General features: G+C 33.4%; 1 protein-coding gene across 8 annotated transcripts in view; it reads left to right on the top strand.

Annotated features, from left to right (window-relative positions):
- Nucleotides 1-16,365, top strand: part of GNPDA2 (glucosamine-6-phosphate deaminase 2) — a 44,538-nt gene that overhangs the window by 9,227 nt on the left and 18,946 nt on the right. For 4 of the 8 annotated variants that reach the window (XR_001716866.4, XM_016951490.3, XM_009447597.5 and 1 more), the window contains 3 exons: nt 101-283; nt 6,287-6,471; nt 9,498-9,672. Coding sequence is in view for 7 of the 8 variants with exons in the window: in XM_016951490.3 (XP_016806979.1) it covers nt 101-283; nt 6,287-6,471; nt 9,498-9,672 (543 nt within the window). In the remaining variant the exon portion in view is untranslated. Of the gene's footprint in view, nt 1-100; nt 284-6,286; nt 6,472-9,497; nt 9,673-11,931; nt 14,210-14,314; nt 15,587-16,365 lie in introns of those variants that run through there. The other 4 variants (XM_001143245.8, XM_016951491.4, XM_016951489.4 and 1 more) reach the window with 2 other exon arrangements.

The following is a 16,365-nucleotide window of genomic DNA, read 5'->3' as shown; positions in this document are numbered from 1 at the left end:
GAGAAGTTAGATTTATTAAATAGCACTTATGACTTAAAAAGAAAAATAAACTTTAGATTTATTTCAGGAATACTTATATTTTTATTAACTTCATCTTTAGGACTTCCAAGAAATCATCCTGAAAGCTACCATTCTTATATGTGGAATAATTTTTTTAAGCATATCGATATAGATCCTAATAATGCACATATCCTTGACGGGAATGCTGCAGATTTACAAGCAGAATGTGATGCTTTTGAAAACAAAATAAAAGAAGCTGGAGGAATAGATCTTTTTGTTGGAGGTATGTAAAAACCTTTTGTCATTAACTGTTTGTTAGTGTTTGAATTAGGGATTTTTAAATTTAAAAGATAAATCTTCCCATTGTGTAATGTAAAGAGCACCTGTGGCTGTCCGTAATACGCATTTATTCTGCTACTGATTCCTGTTTTCATTTTCTTCAGAAAATAATCTTAAAATTCCCATCTTAATCTTCAAATTGACAGCTGGAATTGTTTACCTTATGCCTTGAGAGGTAGATCCCAATCCCCGTTAAACTCTGTTAATTACCTCTTTAAAGTTGACAGTTTACCACATCTTTCAAAATGAGTAATATGTTTCTTTACCTAAATGATAGCTTCTTTTTACTATTTCTTTAAAACTCTAGCCAGCCTACTTATCAAATTACAGAGTTTAAACGTTTGCATGAGGAACAGGTGGATTTTAGTAGATTACTTTAATTGTTTCATCTTACTGAGTAATCAGTTAAGAATGATGTAAAACTTTTTACTTAACCAGCCTTAAGTTAATATGAGTTAAGCTGTATAATTGTCATAATAAATTCCAAAATTAATGTTTAATTTACCAAATTCCACTTGTAATTTATATATGTGTGTGTGTATACATAATCTACAGTTAAAAATAAGTTTTTTCCTTTGTAATGACAACGTGGTTTTCTATTATCAGTGTAAACTATCGCAGACAGCTAGCTAATTGCTATAAGAATAGTTCAACATCAACTAAACTAAAATCAAAATTTTTTGCCAGATTCTTTAATATTCAACTAAAAATACTAATGCTGTAAATTATCTGTATATAACTTATTATTAACTTAATAGAACACTGATCAAAATTACATGAATTTGATCTTCAATAGAGCTGTCCTGAGGTTAATTTATACTTGAAGTGGCCAAGTATGGTTGAGATAGTTGATTATCGTTGGGGGAAGTTTAGTTTTAAAGTCAGACATAAAATTGTATCCTGTTTTAGCCACTTAGTATCTGTATGACCTGGGAAAGTTTATTGAAGTTCAGTATAGGTACATCATTTGTAAAAGAGGATTAATATTAAACATTCCAAAATTTGTGAGAATTAATCATGTTGTAACATGTATAAAATGCCTTACACAGTGCTTGGTATATAGTTGGTACTCCATAAGTGCTACTTCAGTCTTCTCTTTCTCTCTCAACTGTAAATGCGGAAATAATTGTCCCTTAGAATTACTGAATTCCTTGGGATTTTTACCGAATTCCCTCTAGGGACATCCAGCAAGACTGAAATCTTCTCTTTAAGATAGTTTTTACTTCTACCTAGCAGAGTCAATAACATTTACTTTCTTGATAGAATGGTTGTTTATTGGAGCAAGAAACCAAGTTAGACTATTGCTTTTCAAATTAGAAGGTTATCTGTTTTAAATAAAATTTACTAATATTACTTCAGTAATCCTAGAGAACATTTGCATACTCCTGCTTTGTACGTATGACTCAATTTTGAGATAATTAACCATTTGTACCTTCCAATATTCAGGCTAGACAGTAGATATTTGAGAGTGTCTAAGGGGTGCATAGACCATCTAATCTTTAGATTTTCTAAGCTCCACACCAAAATCTGGTAGAATTACTGGAGTACAACATACTTCAACTGCTTATATCAAAAAATGTTTTCACTCATTTACTATAATGCAAAAAAAGGCTCTTAGTTGTTTGAGGTTCATTATTAAAAGTGGCTGCTTGAAAATATCTTCATTTGTAGACTTTCTTTCCCCCTTGTTAATTTATTGACCTTACATAAGTATGCATGTGACAAATCTCTTGTAGACTCAAAGGTAGGAAATAGATTTTACTATGGGGAATAACACTGATAAGAACACTTGATTTTATTCCTTTGCCTGCCTTCCAGAAAGCATTCATAGCATAAAATAATGTTTAAGCCTGTAATTTTTATCCAAGATGTCTGGTAGAACTTTCCTCTTTCCTTATAACTTTAAATAATTTCGTACTTCTTTTCAGCTAATTTTTTTTGGGAGGGGGTTATGTTTCTTCAGTATAAACCACCTCAGTTCTCCTTTTGAAATAGATGTTGCATAAGTTATAATTATTTATGTTTATCACTGACACCACTAAAAAGAATTTGACTTGGTTTTTAAACCAATTTGTCTTAAGCTTCTTGTAGTTGTTTCCCCGCTCCTCCCCGCTCCCAAATATATTTTAAGAGAGTTCCTGTGCCTCTTACATTAACATCTTCACTGTAGTCATGGATGATCCAATGCCTGACATTTTATATGTACCATCTAAAGGACATAATTGTGCAGAGAGAGAGAAGGATTATTGCATTTTCTTTGAACTTTTCCTTATTTGGGATGCCCTATTATTGGATATGTATTCATGAAAGAATCTCATTTGTTGATCTAGGTTTATCATCATTGGATTTTTAGATGAGGATTGGCATCTGGGTCTTACAACTACCCTTCTTTTGTTCCAGGGTTTGGTTAATAAAAACTCTAAGAACTGTGCCAAATGGGATCAAAATATCAGCTTTATTAAAGGTAAAGTTGAAATAGAGATTGCAGTTTGGGCTTGAAGCCAGAATGGGGTTTTTCACTCCTGCCCTTTGAATTGGAAACAGTAGAATGAGAAGAGCTCAAAAATGTTAATCTGCTATTGCTCATTCCAGGGAATTAGAGCAGAGGTCCCTTTCCTCTGAGGGAAGAGGGAAAGAAAAAGGAGGAAATACATACTCAAATGTTCTAATTCCTCCTCTGATGGCAAACGTGTTGAGAGAAAGGGTAAAAGGTGTATCATGCAATTCCTGACTTAACCCCAGCGATAAGATATACAAACATGGATTTTTAAAAATAAAATCTAGGGCTGGGATCCGGTGGCTCACACCTATAATCCCAGCACTTTGGGAGGCTGAGGTGCGCAGATCACCTGAGGTTGGGAGTTCAACATCAGCCTGACCAACATGGAGAAACCCCGTCTCTACTAAAAAAAAATACAAAATTAGCTGGGCGTGGTGGTGCATGCCTGTAATCCCAGCTACTCGGGAGGCTGAGGCAGGAGAAATCACTTGAACCTGGGAGGCCGAGGTTGTGGTGAGCTGATATCGTGCCATTGCACTCCAGCCTGGGCAACAAGAGTGAAACTCCGTCTCAAAATGAATAAATAAATAATTTTAAAAATCTAGTTTTACAATAAAATCTAAATATATAAACTTTTAAAATATCTTAAGGCAGTAGTGTCTTGGGTTTTTTGTTGTTGTTGAGACAGAGTCTCGCTCTGTTGCCCAGGCTGGAGTGCAGTGGCTTGATCTTGGCTTACTGCAACCTCCACCTCCCAGGTTCAAGCGATCCTCCTGCCTCAGCCTCCTGAGTAGCTGTGACTACAGGCACTTGCCGCCATGCCCGGCTAATTTTTGTATCTTTAGTGGAGATGGGGTTTTGCCACATTGGCCAGGCTGGTCTCGAACTCCTGACCTCTGGTGATCCACCTGCCTTGGCCTCCCAAAGTGCTAGGATTACAGGTGTGAGCCACTGCACCCGGCCTAATAGTGTTTTTAAAAAGTAAAAATAAAAGAAGACAGTGGAGAAAATGTTAACCTTCTGATTTGGTTGCATGCTTGGATTCTTTGCTTTGGTAGAAAAAGGAAATAACTAATGGGATCAAAAGTAAATTAACTGGAATGATTCTAGGGTAACTCACAAACTGAAGGAAAAGTTAAAAAAAACCAAGTCTTTGGAAAAACAGAGAACCTCAGATCTCAGAAGTAGAAACTCATCAATCTTCTCCCTGCAGTGCTGTCATCCAGTGCTTCAGTTCGCCATGCTGTCTTCGTTAACTGTATCCCTGGTCAAGATTCAGATCCAGACAGAGATTTTGACTGGCTCAGCCTGAGACAAGTGCTTATCTCTAGACCACAGTCACTTTACCTAAGAGGGATATAGGAAATTAAAATTGTTCCAGCCCCTCTGGTGAGGGGAGCAAGGCAGAAGAGAACAAGGTGGGAGGTGGAATAAACTATACCGAGCTGACCAAAGAATAGCAACCATACATTCATTTATCCAGCCATTATTTAATAAGTGCGTCCTATGTGTCACTTGTTGTTCTAAATGGTAATATAGTAATGAAGATAAAGCCCTTACTTTCATGAAGAGTGCATGTACATTCTACCCTTAGAACTGTAGGAACACAGGAATGACATTTACTCCAGACAGTGAGTTTTAGAGATGTTTCATAGAGGTGCTGATATCTTAATTTAGACTTAAAGGCTGAATAAGAATTAGCCACATTAAAAAAATAATTTTATATCAGGAACCTCAGTTATTCATAGCCAACAAGCAAATATCTTGACCCACCTCTGTTATTAACCTTTGCTCATAATTTCAGCTTAGCTGTACACTTCTATAAGGCCCAAATCATCAGTGAGGTCAGTAGTAGTAGATCTTAGTAGACTTCATATTTTCTTCCTGAAGCTTGTATTTTCCTGATCCCATCCTTCCCTCTACACATATATAGAGAAATATAAATGTTAGGGATATGTATACCTAAGAGGAGAAACAGAACACTTTTACAAATCTAGAGAATTTAATGTCTATACTTAATATATATTTATAAGCAGATACATACTTAATAGTAGAAACAGTCAATGCATATTAACCATATGTAGGTCTGGCCTTATGTCTCCATATTAAAAATTCATAAATTGTTGTACTTTGGCATTCTGTACTTGCTTCAATAGAGTATTCATTTCTTCATTTTTCAAAACTGGGTTACTCTTTGTCATATTTTATCTTCTTGTGGCCTGGGAAAATTTTGTTAAACTTGTGTGCTAAGTGTCAGTAAAATACAGATATCATTAAAGTAAATATGCAGAATATAAATGTAAAAGATATTTTAATGACTCAAGGAATTGGCGGATTTATTTTTTGGCTGAGGTTACCAGAAATGTGACTGGCTACTAGGGTACTTATAAATAAAACTCGATTTATTTATGTCATGGAAAGATTCTTAAGTTTGTGAAAAGAATTACCTTCCATTTCCTTCAAATAAGAATGTCATATTCCTGTCTATATTTTAGAGGTAATCCTAGAATATTAGAGTTGGCACTAGGTCTCTTTAAAGCAGTGTTTTAAAACTGGTTGTCACCCATTATTATATCATAAAATCAATATAGCCAGTCACGTGCAACATTTTCCTTTTGTTAATGAAATGCAATGTCATAGAAAACAGCTTGTATGGTTCCTAGTAAGGGTAAGTATGATTTCATGGAATTCTTGTCTTAATTATATTTTATATGTTTGTGTTGTATATGTGTGTATATATATATATACTAGATTGCAATATCAAATGTTATTTCTTACAAGGGTTACAGTCAGAAGTTTGGAAAAAAAAAAACTGTTGCCCTAGACATTATCTTGTCCAATCCACACATTTTTATAAGTGAGGAAACTCTCCTACAGAAAGGTCTACTAGTTAATTGCCCTATCTGGACTACAACCAAGTAAATTAAAGTGTGACTATAAAGATGTCCAAGTTAGGAGTCAGAAGACAGATCCAAGTCCTGTCTCAGTATTTACCCAGTTGTGACATTGAACAAGTCACTTATTTTTCTTGAGCATCAAAATTTCCTTTTGTGTGTTAAAAAAGGTGGAGGAAATGAGGGAAATAGATTTGGCTAATCTGACCATCTCATAAGATTATTAAATAATATTTGATAATCTGTTGTGATGATGCATGTGAAAGGGCTTTATAAATTATCAAATGTTATATTAATATAAGGTGATACTTAATTTTACTATTAGAATCATGCCAGCTCATTGCTAAACATGTAGAAAACATGGAAACATTTGTTGAATCAATACAGAAACAAATATTTTAATGCAGTAATAGGAATTCAAGTATAAAATAAAACAAGGTAAGTGATTTTGTTTTGTTCTTTAACGCACATTGAACTTTGTGAAACCTTTGTGAACTTTGTGAAGTATATACATTTACTTCATGTGTATATGTATGTATATTTCTTTTGAAAGGAATTGGTCCAGATGGTCATATCGCTTTCAATGAGCCTGGATCCAGTTTAGTGTCAAGGACAAGATTAAAGACTCTAGCAATGGATACCATCTTGGCAAATGCCAAATATTTTGATGGAGATTTATCAAAAGTGCCAACTATGGCTCTAACTGTTGGTGTGGGGACAGTGATGGATGCTAGAGAAGTAAGCATTAAATGTGCTTTGCTGTTTTTCTTTTCATGTTAATATATTAATATTTTGGAGGGGTTATGATGCTGAATAAGTGATATTTTGATTGCATTCTATTTGCAGTATAAATTGTTTTCTAGTTTTCAGTAACCAACTTTTGTCAGTCTCATTGACATGTTTAGGGATCAATTAAGTCTTTTGGAGCTGTAAACTAAGAATTAAGCACCACCACTTTTGAGGTACTATTTCACTTGCCTATTCCTGCTCCAGTTTGAGGTCCTAAAATCTTACTGATCACATCGTTTGTTTTTTATTGAAAGTGTCTCATGACAGGACTGTTGGGACAATGATGCAATGCTAGTTACACTACATCTTTTTTGGAGCTCACAGGATGATTTAAATGCTTTTTGACTGTATGTTATGTAGGATGATAGAGCCCTGTTGGTTTCCAGCAGAAAAGGAACTCAGCTAGGGCTGCAACTGTTCTACATTTGGCATATTTAAGCATGGAAGAGCTCTGAACAGAAGACCCTGTGTAATTTTTAAGTTTTTTTAAATTGGGCTGTCATTTTCTTCCTTGAGAATACAGAACAAATTGTAGTCAGTTTGTGGTTATATGTAGTTAAATTATATGGAAACCCAGAACTCTGTTCCTTTCTGGTAGCCAGATTGGACAGGTTCAGAGGAAAAAACTATAGACAAGGTATGATGAAAAAGTAACTTATCTTGATATAATTATATTTAAACTTGAACATACTAATAGAACTGTCAATCAAAATATATGAGAAACCTAGAAATCATAGGTATATGAATAAAAGACCTTTCAAGGACTGAAACTTCATAGTCAATAAGTTGAAAAAAGGATTTTAGAGCAATCTTATTTCTAAAATGTGAAACTGAGTTATGTAATAGATTTATTACATTTAACAAGATGTAAGTTTTAATACAGTTTTTATGCTGATTTTTAGAACAAACAATTACTCAAATATTGAGTTTTTTTCTTTGGGTCAGTTTTTGCCCAGACAGGAGTGCAGTGTGTGATTACAGCTTACTGCAGCCTCAACCTGCAGGGCTCAAGAGATCTTCCCACCCCAGCCTCCTAAGTAGCTGGGACTTCAGGTGCACACCACCATGCCTGGCTGATTTTTCAATTTTTCATTTTTTTTTTGGAAGTGACAAGGTCTCACTGTGTTGCCCAGGCTAATTTCCTCATTTATTAAAAATTACATTTGACTTAAAAATTCCAACCAAGAAGGGATGTGGAGGATTTAATATGAGCTTATAGATTTTTGTAAATCACTTATATCAGTTTATGGGATGATTAAATGTTGATTATTCTTTAAAATTAGCTTATTTCATAACCTTTTAAAATAATGTTATTGCTACACTTAAGTAGCAAAAAGCTGTATCAATGCAACATCTGCCTGAGCACTGGTTCTCAAACATTAGTGTACATAAGAATCACCTGGTATCCACACCTAGCTTGCTTCTTTAAATTTAGGGATTCTGCAGTTTGAACAAACATAACAAATTATTCCATATAGTTTGTCCTTTCCCATGATATGAGAAATAATCTCCTTGAGAGTAGAACAGGTATGATATTAACTAATCACATATCAGATCAAGTCTATTTAAAGACCAATTTGTTTTATCTATGCCTTAGCCATAGATAAACACCAATAATGAATTCTTCATCCTATACTAAGCTTCCAGCAGCCTCCTTTCCTTCCACTCCCTTCATAATGGTAATGCCAGGTATGTACTTACCTTTTCTCACCAATAAAAGTTTGGTTGTCTTTTTTTTCTCAGTATATATACTTCATGTTGAGATTTCTTGCCACCTGTCCCATTACCTTTTTAGAGTGTGCATCCATAATGAAAAGACTCTTAGCTTATATTGTCTAATTGTTAGAACTTTTACAAGAGGCAATGTAATGTAAAATTGTTAATCGCTAAGAATATGCACTGTAGAAAAAAACTACTTGTTTGTATCTTACCAAAACCTTGGGCCAGTTACAGAATATGCCTCAGTTTCCTTATCTTTAAAATATGAGTAAGAATAGTATTTCTCTCATGGTGGTGTTTTGAGGAGTTGATGTAATTCAAGGAGAGTGCAGAGTATTTCCTCCCATTTTAGGTCTAGTTATAAAATATGTAATACAAAATTTGTTATAAATATTTTAGAACTACAGCAATTTTAACATTGTTTTTTAAAACAATTGTAATGAGAAAAAAAGTTTAAAGATGTATTATATTACAAAAATATGTGTGTAGATGAGGTGTTAAATGGGATCAATTTCCAGCTTAAACATGAAAAAGAAAAGATTCCGACACATACACATTCACATTTGCAACATGTCATTGCATTATTTCATTGGCATTTAGGGCCTGGGGACCAAGAGCTTGGATTTTCTGTAGCTTATAAGGGTAATATCAGTCATATGTGATTATAAGACAGTTCCTATGTGCTTATAAGACAGTTCCTATGTTTAAGTAGATCCCTAATCCTTTTTTAAATCCAGTTTTTATTCTGAGTCAACTTTGAATAGCACATGTTCAGTGAAATGCTCTTCAGGCTTTTCTTGATAACTCTTCAAATTACCTGTTGTTTTAGAGTCTTTGCTTTTCTGACATAGTATCTTTTGCTTATCTAGACTACAGCAACTTGGTGTATCATTCTAGATTGTATAAATTATAGATTTGTAACTCTGCTTTTGCAACACAGTCCTTTTGTTTCTTTTTCTTCATTGTCCCAGGTTTCTTTTACACATCATCATTTACTATGTTAAAAATTACAGGTATTATAATGTTTGCATTAATAACCCATAACAAGATATTGTTTTGCTTTGTTAAACTAGAAGCAACATTTTGTGCTTGTTAATCTTAAAAAGTGGAAATGAATACCTTGAACTATTATGTGGAGCTATGTATTTTTCTTTCTCTCAGAAAAAAATATTGGTGCTTAAGTTCTCGTTTAAAAAAAAAAGAGCTTCTTACTCATTTGGAACAAGTTTTAACAACTGATGTTCATAATTTTTCAGGTAATGATCCTTATAACAGGGGCACACAAGGCATTTGCCCTGTACAAAGCAATAGAAGAAGGAGTCAATCACATGTGGACTGTTTCCGCTTTCCAGCAGCATCCCCGGACTATTTTTGTATGCGATGAAGATGCTACTTTAGAATTAAGAGTTAAAACTGTGAAATACTTTAAAGGTGAGCACTGAATTTCGACTGAGATAATCTGTTGTGAGTGACAATTAAAACTTACTGTGACTGTGGAGTTAAATCTCACACTGTGACCTATTGAAAAGTGGCAACACATAGCTAGTTCTTTCAAGGAATGGAAAGTTCTCACCTCAGATAATAGTATCTTCAAAGTAGTACCTATTTTTTTTTTTCATGAAGAGAATCTCTTCAGCCTCTATTTTCAGTAAACAATTTTTCTTGAAATCCAAGGTTTAATAATTTACTTTCATATTGAATATACAAGACCAAATAACCCAAAAGAAAATGTTTCTTTGTCCATTCTGGATTTCTTTTCATGTTTACTAGTCCCACCTCAATCCCTCTTCCTCACTCCCCTCTAACCTTAATTTAGAACCTAATCAGTGGATAAGAGATCTCCCACTATCTAATTTAATCTTTACAATTTTAAGCCAATTTATTCCCATATATTAAAGTTATAATGTCTAAATGTTAAAATAGTATGGAATAAACTCTGCAAGTAAGCAGGAGTTTGATTGCCCAGACTTCATGTTGATTTTCCTTTTTCCTGTAGTCTAGTTCAGTAATTCAGAAACCTTACTCTACCAGGATGTGTATTACAAAACACATATGCTTGATATAATGGTTTTAGGAGATTTTCAAGGGACATTTTGCCTATACCCAATGTAGAACCTATTCTCTGATTTAAGGGTCAGCTCCACATATTACACATATGTAAGCAAACTGTACAAACAGGTAATTTTCATAAAGCACCTGTATTTACATAGCTGATATTAAAAGTTACATAGTTGATCATATAGATAGGTCAGTGATTCACTATGTAGTATGTATGCTACTTTTGCTACATGATTATACCTTTTAATCTTTTTTACTCTAGTAACTAGGTATTTATTTTAATGCCTATTGGAAAATACACTGAATAAATCAAAGCTATATTTTTTGGATACTATTGCTTAAGACAAGGTCCAAAAAAGCTACCATATTTGATTGGCTCTAATACACGTTGATCTTGCTGATGTTGGACTGTGTCTTAAAACTGGTGTCAGATCATAGCTTACTGGGTAGCATTTTTTTCTCAGTGGTACATAAAATGGTGTGTCTTACAATCTATAGCATCTCATACTCAGAAATAAAGTATATAATCTTAAATTTTTAATTCAATGCAAAGAAAACCAACTCATATTTCATGTATATGTGTGAATATGGCAAATATCTTGAAGGTGTTATACAAATAACTGACATTTGGCAAGCACTGAAAATAGTCTATTTTTAAACAAAATGCTGATCATGCTTTGTATATAGTTTTGTATTTGTACTTATGTTTCCTGAGCATTTTCCTGTTTTACTAAATATTTGGAAGCATTTTAATGGATAGTTAAGTACATAAATCATAATTTATTTAAACATTTCCTTATTAACACTTAAAGATTATTTCTAGTCATTTATATTTTTACCATTTAAATTACTAATTTACCAAGCCACAAATATATCAAACTGAAACATTGAAAAACTGAAAAATTTCTGATTTGTGAATAAAAGAGCATTTGATGGAGTTTTAACTCTATTTTCCCATGTAACCCTTCAGATTTCATCCCAAATAATAGATTCCTTGACTACAAGGAATCCTCACTATCCCCAAATTTTAATTCCAGTTTTAAGGAGATTCATTTAACATGGCCATTTTCTAGTCCTCATTAAGTTCCAGATAAATCCCTGTACTAATCTAATTTTGTCACAATTAGGTTTTTATCAGATTTTTATATCTTGGTGAATATTTAATAAGATATTTAATAATAGCCAGTATCTCTATGACCAGGCACTATTCTAAATGCATTTTACTTATTGATTTACTTATCACAGAAATGTTATGAAATGGGTATTCATAGTCCCATTTTTAAATTAATAGGCTTAACAGACAGAGACGTTAAGCTACTTACCCAAAGTTATACAGCACATATTTGGGCAGAGCTGGGTAATAGAAATCAAAATCAGGCTGATCTCTGGAGTATGCAGGCTTTTGTCTATTCTATTATACTGCCTCCCAGAATAAACTCTAGGTATGATACCATCTACATCAAAACCATATTTCCATCTGCTTTTTTCCCATATGATAATCACTGCTTCCAAAAAAGGTATATCGACATATGTTAGATAATTTAAAATAGAAGGGTGGTAGATGTTTATGTGTATTTAGTTCTTTTAGTTCATCTATCTAATTGTAAGCTCTTCTGAAAAATTTTGAAACAGACCATTCATGAGAGGATAGCTGCACTGCATCAAGAGGACACAGTATTTTCCACTTTGGAGCTGTCTGTATTTCTGAAGAGGTTTCAGGGTATCAGCCTGTTAGGATACCTCCTTCAATATGAAGACAGAATTTAGACATTCTGGGCTACATATGGGCCTCATTTTACAGCATTTTAGTAAAGGGCAGAGAAATTGAATATTCTTAAATAAACACATTTCAAATGTAGTTTGTATACTTTTCATACCTCCATTGAGTTACTAGTATATCAAAATACTGGAGGATGTAAATTCCTATAATTGTCATCCATAACTCTTCAAATTCCATTCACATCACTACCCTTTCTTCTGTCATCACTAAAAAGTGCTGACCAGAATCTTAAAGGGTTTTATTTAGTGCCTAGATAAGATCTAGGTTAACTAGATCCAAAACAATAAAAATTGTCAGTAAATGCAAGTTTATTTCAATATATACCTATATAACGGTATATACCTTTTGAAAGATACAAGTTAATCACAAGACAACAAGTTTAGTACACGTGGGGATTTGTTTTATTCATTCTCGCTTTTCATTTTTGCTTTTTAAATAGAACAGCTTTGATTTTTAGTATATGACATCATCATCATGAATTTTTTTCTCTTACTTTGTATTTAGGCTCCACCTCAGTAGTTTGACAAAGGTAGAATGAGTTCATTTTGAGTCAAAACCATAAAAGTTACTTTGTATAGACATTGGTTAGAATCTGTGACATTTAACCTTTCTTCTGGTAACGTTTCAGGAAGTCTGGTGCATTTTTATCAGAAGAATTATTTCTGTTTGACTTAAGTAGCAATTATTTATTTATATAAAATCCGTATGTAGAAAGTTGTCAGTTTTTACCTAAAGTCACAGTAAATATTTGACTTAATATCTAAAAAGCAATTAATAGAATTTTCAAAATAATTATTTCTAGTTTGGAAGCAGTCCTATTTGATGTATAAAAGATATATCCAATGTATAGTAAAGAAAAAAATTTTATAAAGGAGTTGAATTTTTAATATTTACTGATATTTTAATTTGCATGTATTTTAAAGCTCTGTGTATTCTTTCCGTAATCAAAGTTGTTAGCAAATGACAGATGAATACTATTTAAGTAGAAAAATGATCCTCTACAAAGGGATACTCTGGAAAATGTTGCATCTTCTAGATCATACAGCTGATATTACCCTTATCTTTGTTGTCCCCTCTCCTACTGGACATGAAGTTTCAGGTGACCTTCAAGTAGGCTGTTGAGAAGCATTCTCTCACTTTCATTCAGTTGCAGGACTAGTGAATGGAATGCTTCCCCCTTCCCTCCTTTAGAGTCCCATTCTTATGGTTAGAATTTCTCCTACTACACAAACACTTCCCAGTACTCTTTGCTTGTCCCTTAAAAGTGGGTCTTTCTCAAAGCTGGGATTTTAGAGTCCTTTTTGCAGCCTTTCTGACAAGGAACATCTGTTTACTAACAAGCAACCTATCTCTCCAATCCAGTAATCCCATTTCCTGCAAAACCGCATTAAGTGCCTTTCCCCACCCTCCCATGTTCTTAATACCTGGAAAACTTAACTCATTTCTTTACCCTCCAAAATATAAAATCTCTGGTTCATTAACTGGGTCAAAGACAGTCTTTTTAGAACTTTTTTCTCCCCAAAGAAATATAGTACTGAGGCATTAAAACAGGAGTAACTGGAAGATCAGCTATTTCCCAAGCAGCTTCCATAGCTAAGAGCAGTCTGCAAGTATATGTACCAATTACAAAATGAAAGTTATAATCTACCTGATTTAAAATCGTAATTTCTATTCTGAATTAAATGATTTAATACAGGTTGTTTTCTGTCTTGTTTTAGTAACCCTCCCTCAGTGTAGAATTTGTAATCAACCTTTGTCATAAATACATATGCCAAACTATTGGAAAGTAATTTGCCAGATGAATGGATAGGGTAATGTATTAAGAGTGAGACAGCAGTTCTGAGCCCCTGGCTGGAGTCTAGTAGAGGAACTGCCAGAGGATCAATATCAACATAGACTTTTAGATATAATTAAAACCTATTATCTAAGTCAGTATTCAAATTTGTCATGCTTAATCTCTTTGAAGACAAGAAATGCTCTTCTGGTTACTCCCAAAGTACCTGTACACATTCTAGATCTGCACTGTTACATAATTATAAATTGGTATTTGCTAGGTAGATAAAACTTAAGACATTCTGAAACATTTCTATTTGTACTTTTTCAATAAACTTGACTATATCAAGATGGAAACTAAACAGGCTTACTGCGTCTTATAAAAAATACTTTGTTGTCTAAAGTAAATGAGATAGTTCAAAATTAACAAAAACAACTAGAACTGTGCTTTTTTTCTTTAAGGTCTAATGCATGTGCACAATAAACTTGTGGATCCACTATTCAGTATGAAAGATGGAAATTGAAGGAGACTGGAGCAAAATTCTGCTTGAATGAACAGAGCACTTTTTACTAAGTAGTAGATGAATTTTCAGCTATGCAATATGACAAAACATGGGGAATTTTGAAGATTGTCATTTTTTCATTCGAGTCTCTATGTTAAACATTCCATATTTTGAATATTTATATCTTGTACTTGGGTTTAAGAGAAGTAGCTGGCTCTCAAGATTGACTGGCTATTTATTATAAAGTACTGAAGTCACATAGCCACCTATAAAACAGCATAGAAATGTCTGCCTGTTTAAAAAGTCATTTTAAAGGTAGAGTGTACACATCAGGCACCATTTGTGATATGACTCCAGTGGCATATATTTCATTTTTTAATGACAAGACACTCCAAACCTTTCAGATAACAAACTATCATTGCAGACCTTCACTTTTGGAATGCAATCTTTATATTTTCTGTGCATCACACACATGCTTTTCTGCACGTGGTTGCCTTAGTCATCTTCCTACAGCACCATCTAGACATCAAAAATTGTGCTATATATCATTGGTAAAGGAAATTTGAAGAGATGACAGTGCCTAAAAGTACAGTTTACATCCTTTTGGAAAGTATGTGTAAGTGCATGTTTTTTGTGCACCTTCTTCTATAGCACTTTTTTACAAATATCTTATTTTTATTTAACGACTTGGGTTCATGTCCCTAATATAAGTATCTTGACAATTATGAGCTTTATACCTAGCAAGCCACTTCAGGAAATTCTTTTGGAGAATATTTTCTGATTATTGTTAAACTTAATATACAATTAGCATTATTCCTTATAAAATGTCTAAAAGAATAATACGAAGTATATATAAAAGGAATTACTGTAAACTACATTGCCATAGCAATTTACATAAAAGTATAGTTTTCTATCTTTAACTCAAATAAAGCGTGTAATAAATAAGTTATCTAAATTTCCAGAAGTGAACCTGAAGAATACATGCATTCGACTCCCAACAATTATAGTACATGTGAACCTGCATTCATTTTCGGTTTGTTACCATCATGCATTAGGAGAGTTAGGTTAAAAGATGTCTTTGCCTCTGTGGGGAGCAAAAAAATGCTCCTTTTGCTTATTTTGCATTTCATAAGCCCACCTGGTAGAAGAAGCCTTACTTATCTGCTTGTCTATGTGATTAAAATGTAGTTTCTTAAAATATTAAAATAGCAAATAAATTAATGAAATAAAATTGGTAATAGGGTTTTATGGTTAAAAGTGGGGGATGGGGTAAATTATGCTGCTTTAATTCCAGATGATGTTTTAATAGCCTTATAAATGTTTTTTAAGTAACTAGTAACATTCCACTTACACTTCCAGTAATAAGAATCATTTACTACAAACTATGCTGACTACCTTAGAAAGTCATAACAGCATCACAGTGAAAAAGCTAAAGGTACCTGTTGTGCTACATGATTCACCAGTAATTTCTCTGCTTTAAAGGTCTAAAAATTCTCCTTTCCATTTTCCTTCCCTTGATGTTAGGGGCTTAGTTGAGGTTCATGTACTCAAGCTCCTCCACAAGCTGAGGAGCGAAAACTCTGGCCATTTTCATTCCTGCTTTCATTCCCTAAATTGAGGAGCTAAGCTGCTGTTAGGCAAAGAACCTAGCTTTTTGAAGAAACCAACCACTGAATCCCAGCTCTGTCAACAATGGTGACTTTGGGAAATAAAAAAGTCTCAGCTACTTCCCCAAAATTTTTACATAGATTGAATGAGGGAAGCATACATAGCTCAGCACAGTGGTTGTCACATATTAAAGTCAATAAACGGTGCTATTTTAATATTGATAACAGTGTTTAAACATATTTCAATGTTTGCTAAAATCTTAGTAATATTAAGTCCTCTGAGGAATGCACTTATAAAGCACACAACTCCAAATCACTAAAGTCATCTGACTGGGAAAGTGGGAAGGGGAAAGAAATTAAGCTTACGGAAAATGCTTTTTTGTACTACAACTAAAACTATAAC

Source organism: Pan troglodytes, chromosome 3 (genome assembly GCF_028858775.2).
Source record: "Pan troglodytes isolate AG18354 chromosome 3, NHGRI_mPanTro3-v2.0_pri, whole genome shotgun sequence".
Classification (NCBI taxonomy): domain Eukaryota; kingdom Metazoa; phylum Chordata; class Mammalia; order Primates; family Hominidae; genus Pan; species Pan troglodytes.
This window is presented reverse-complemented; position numbering and strand designations above follow the sequence as displayed.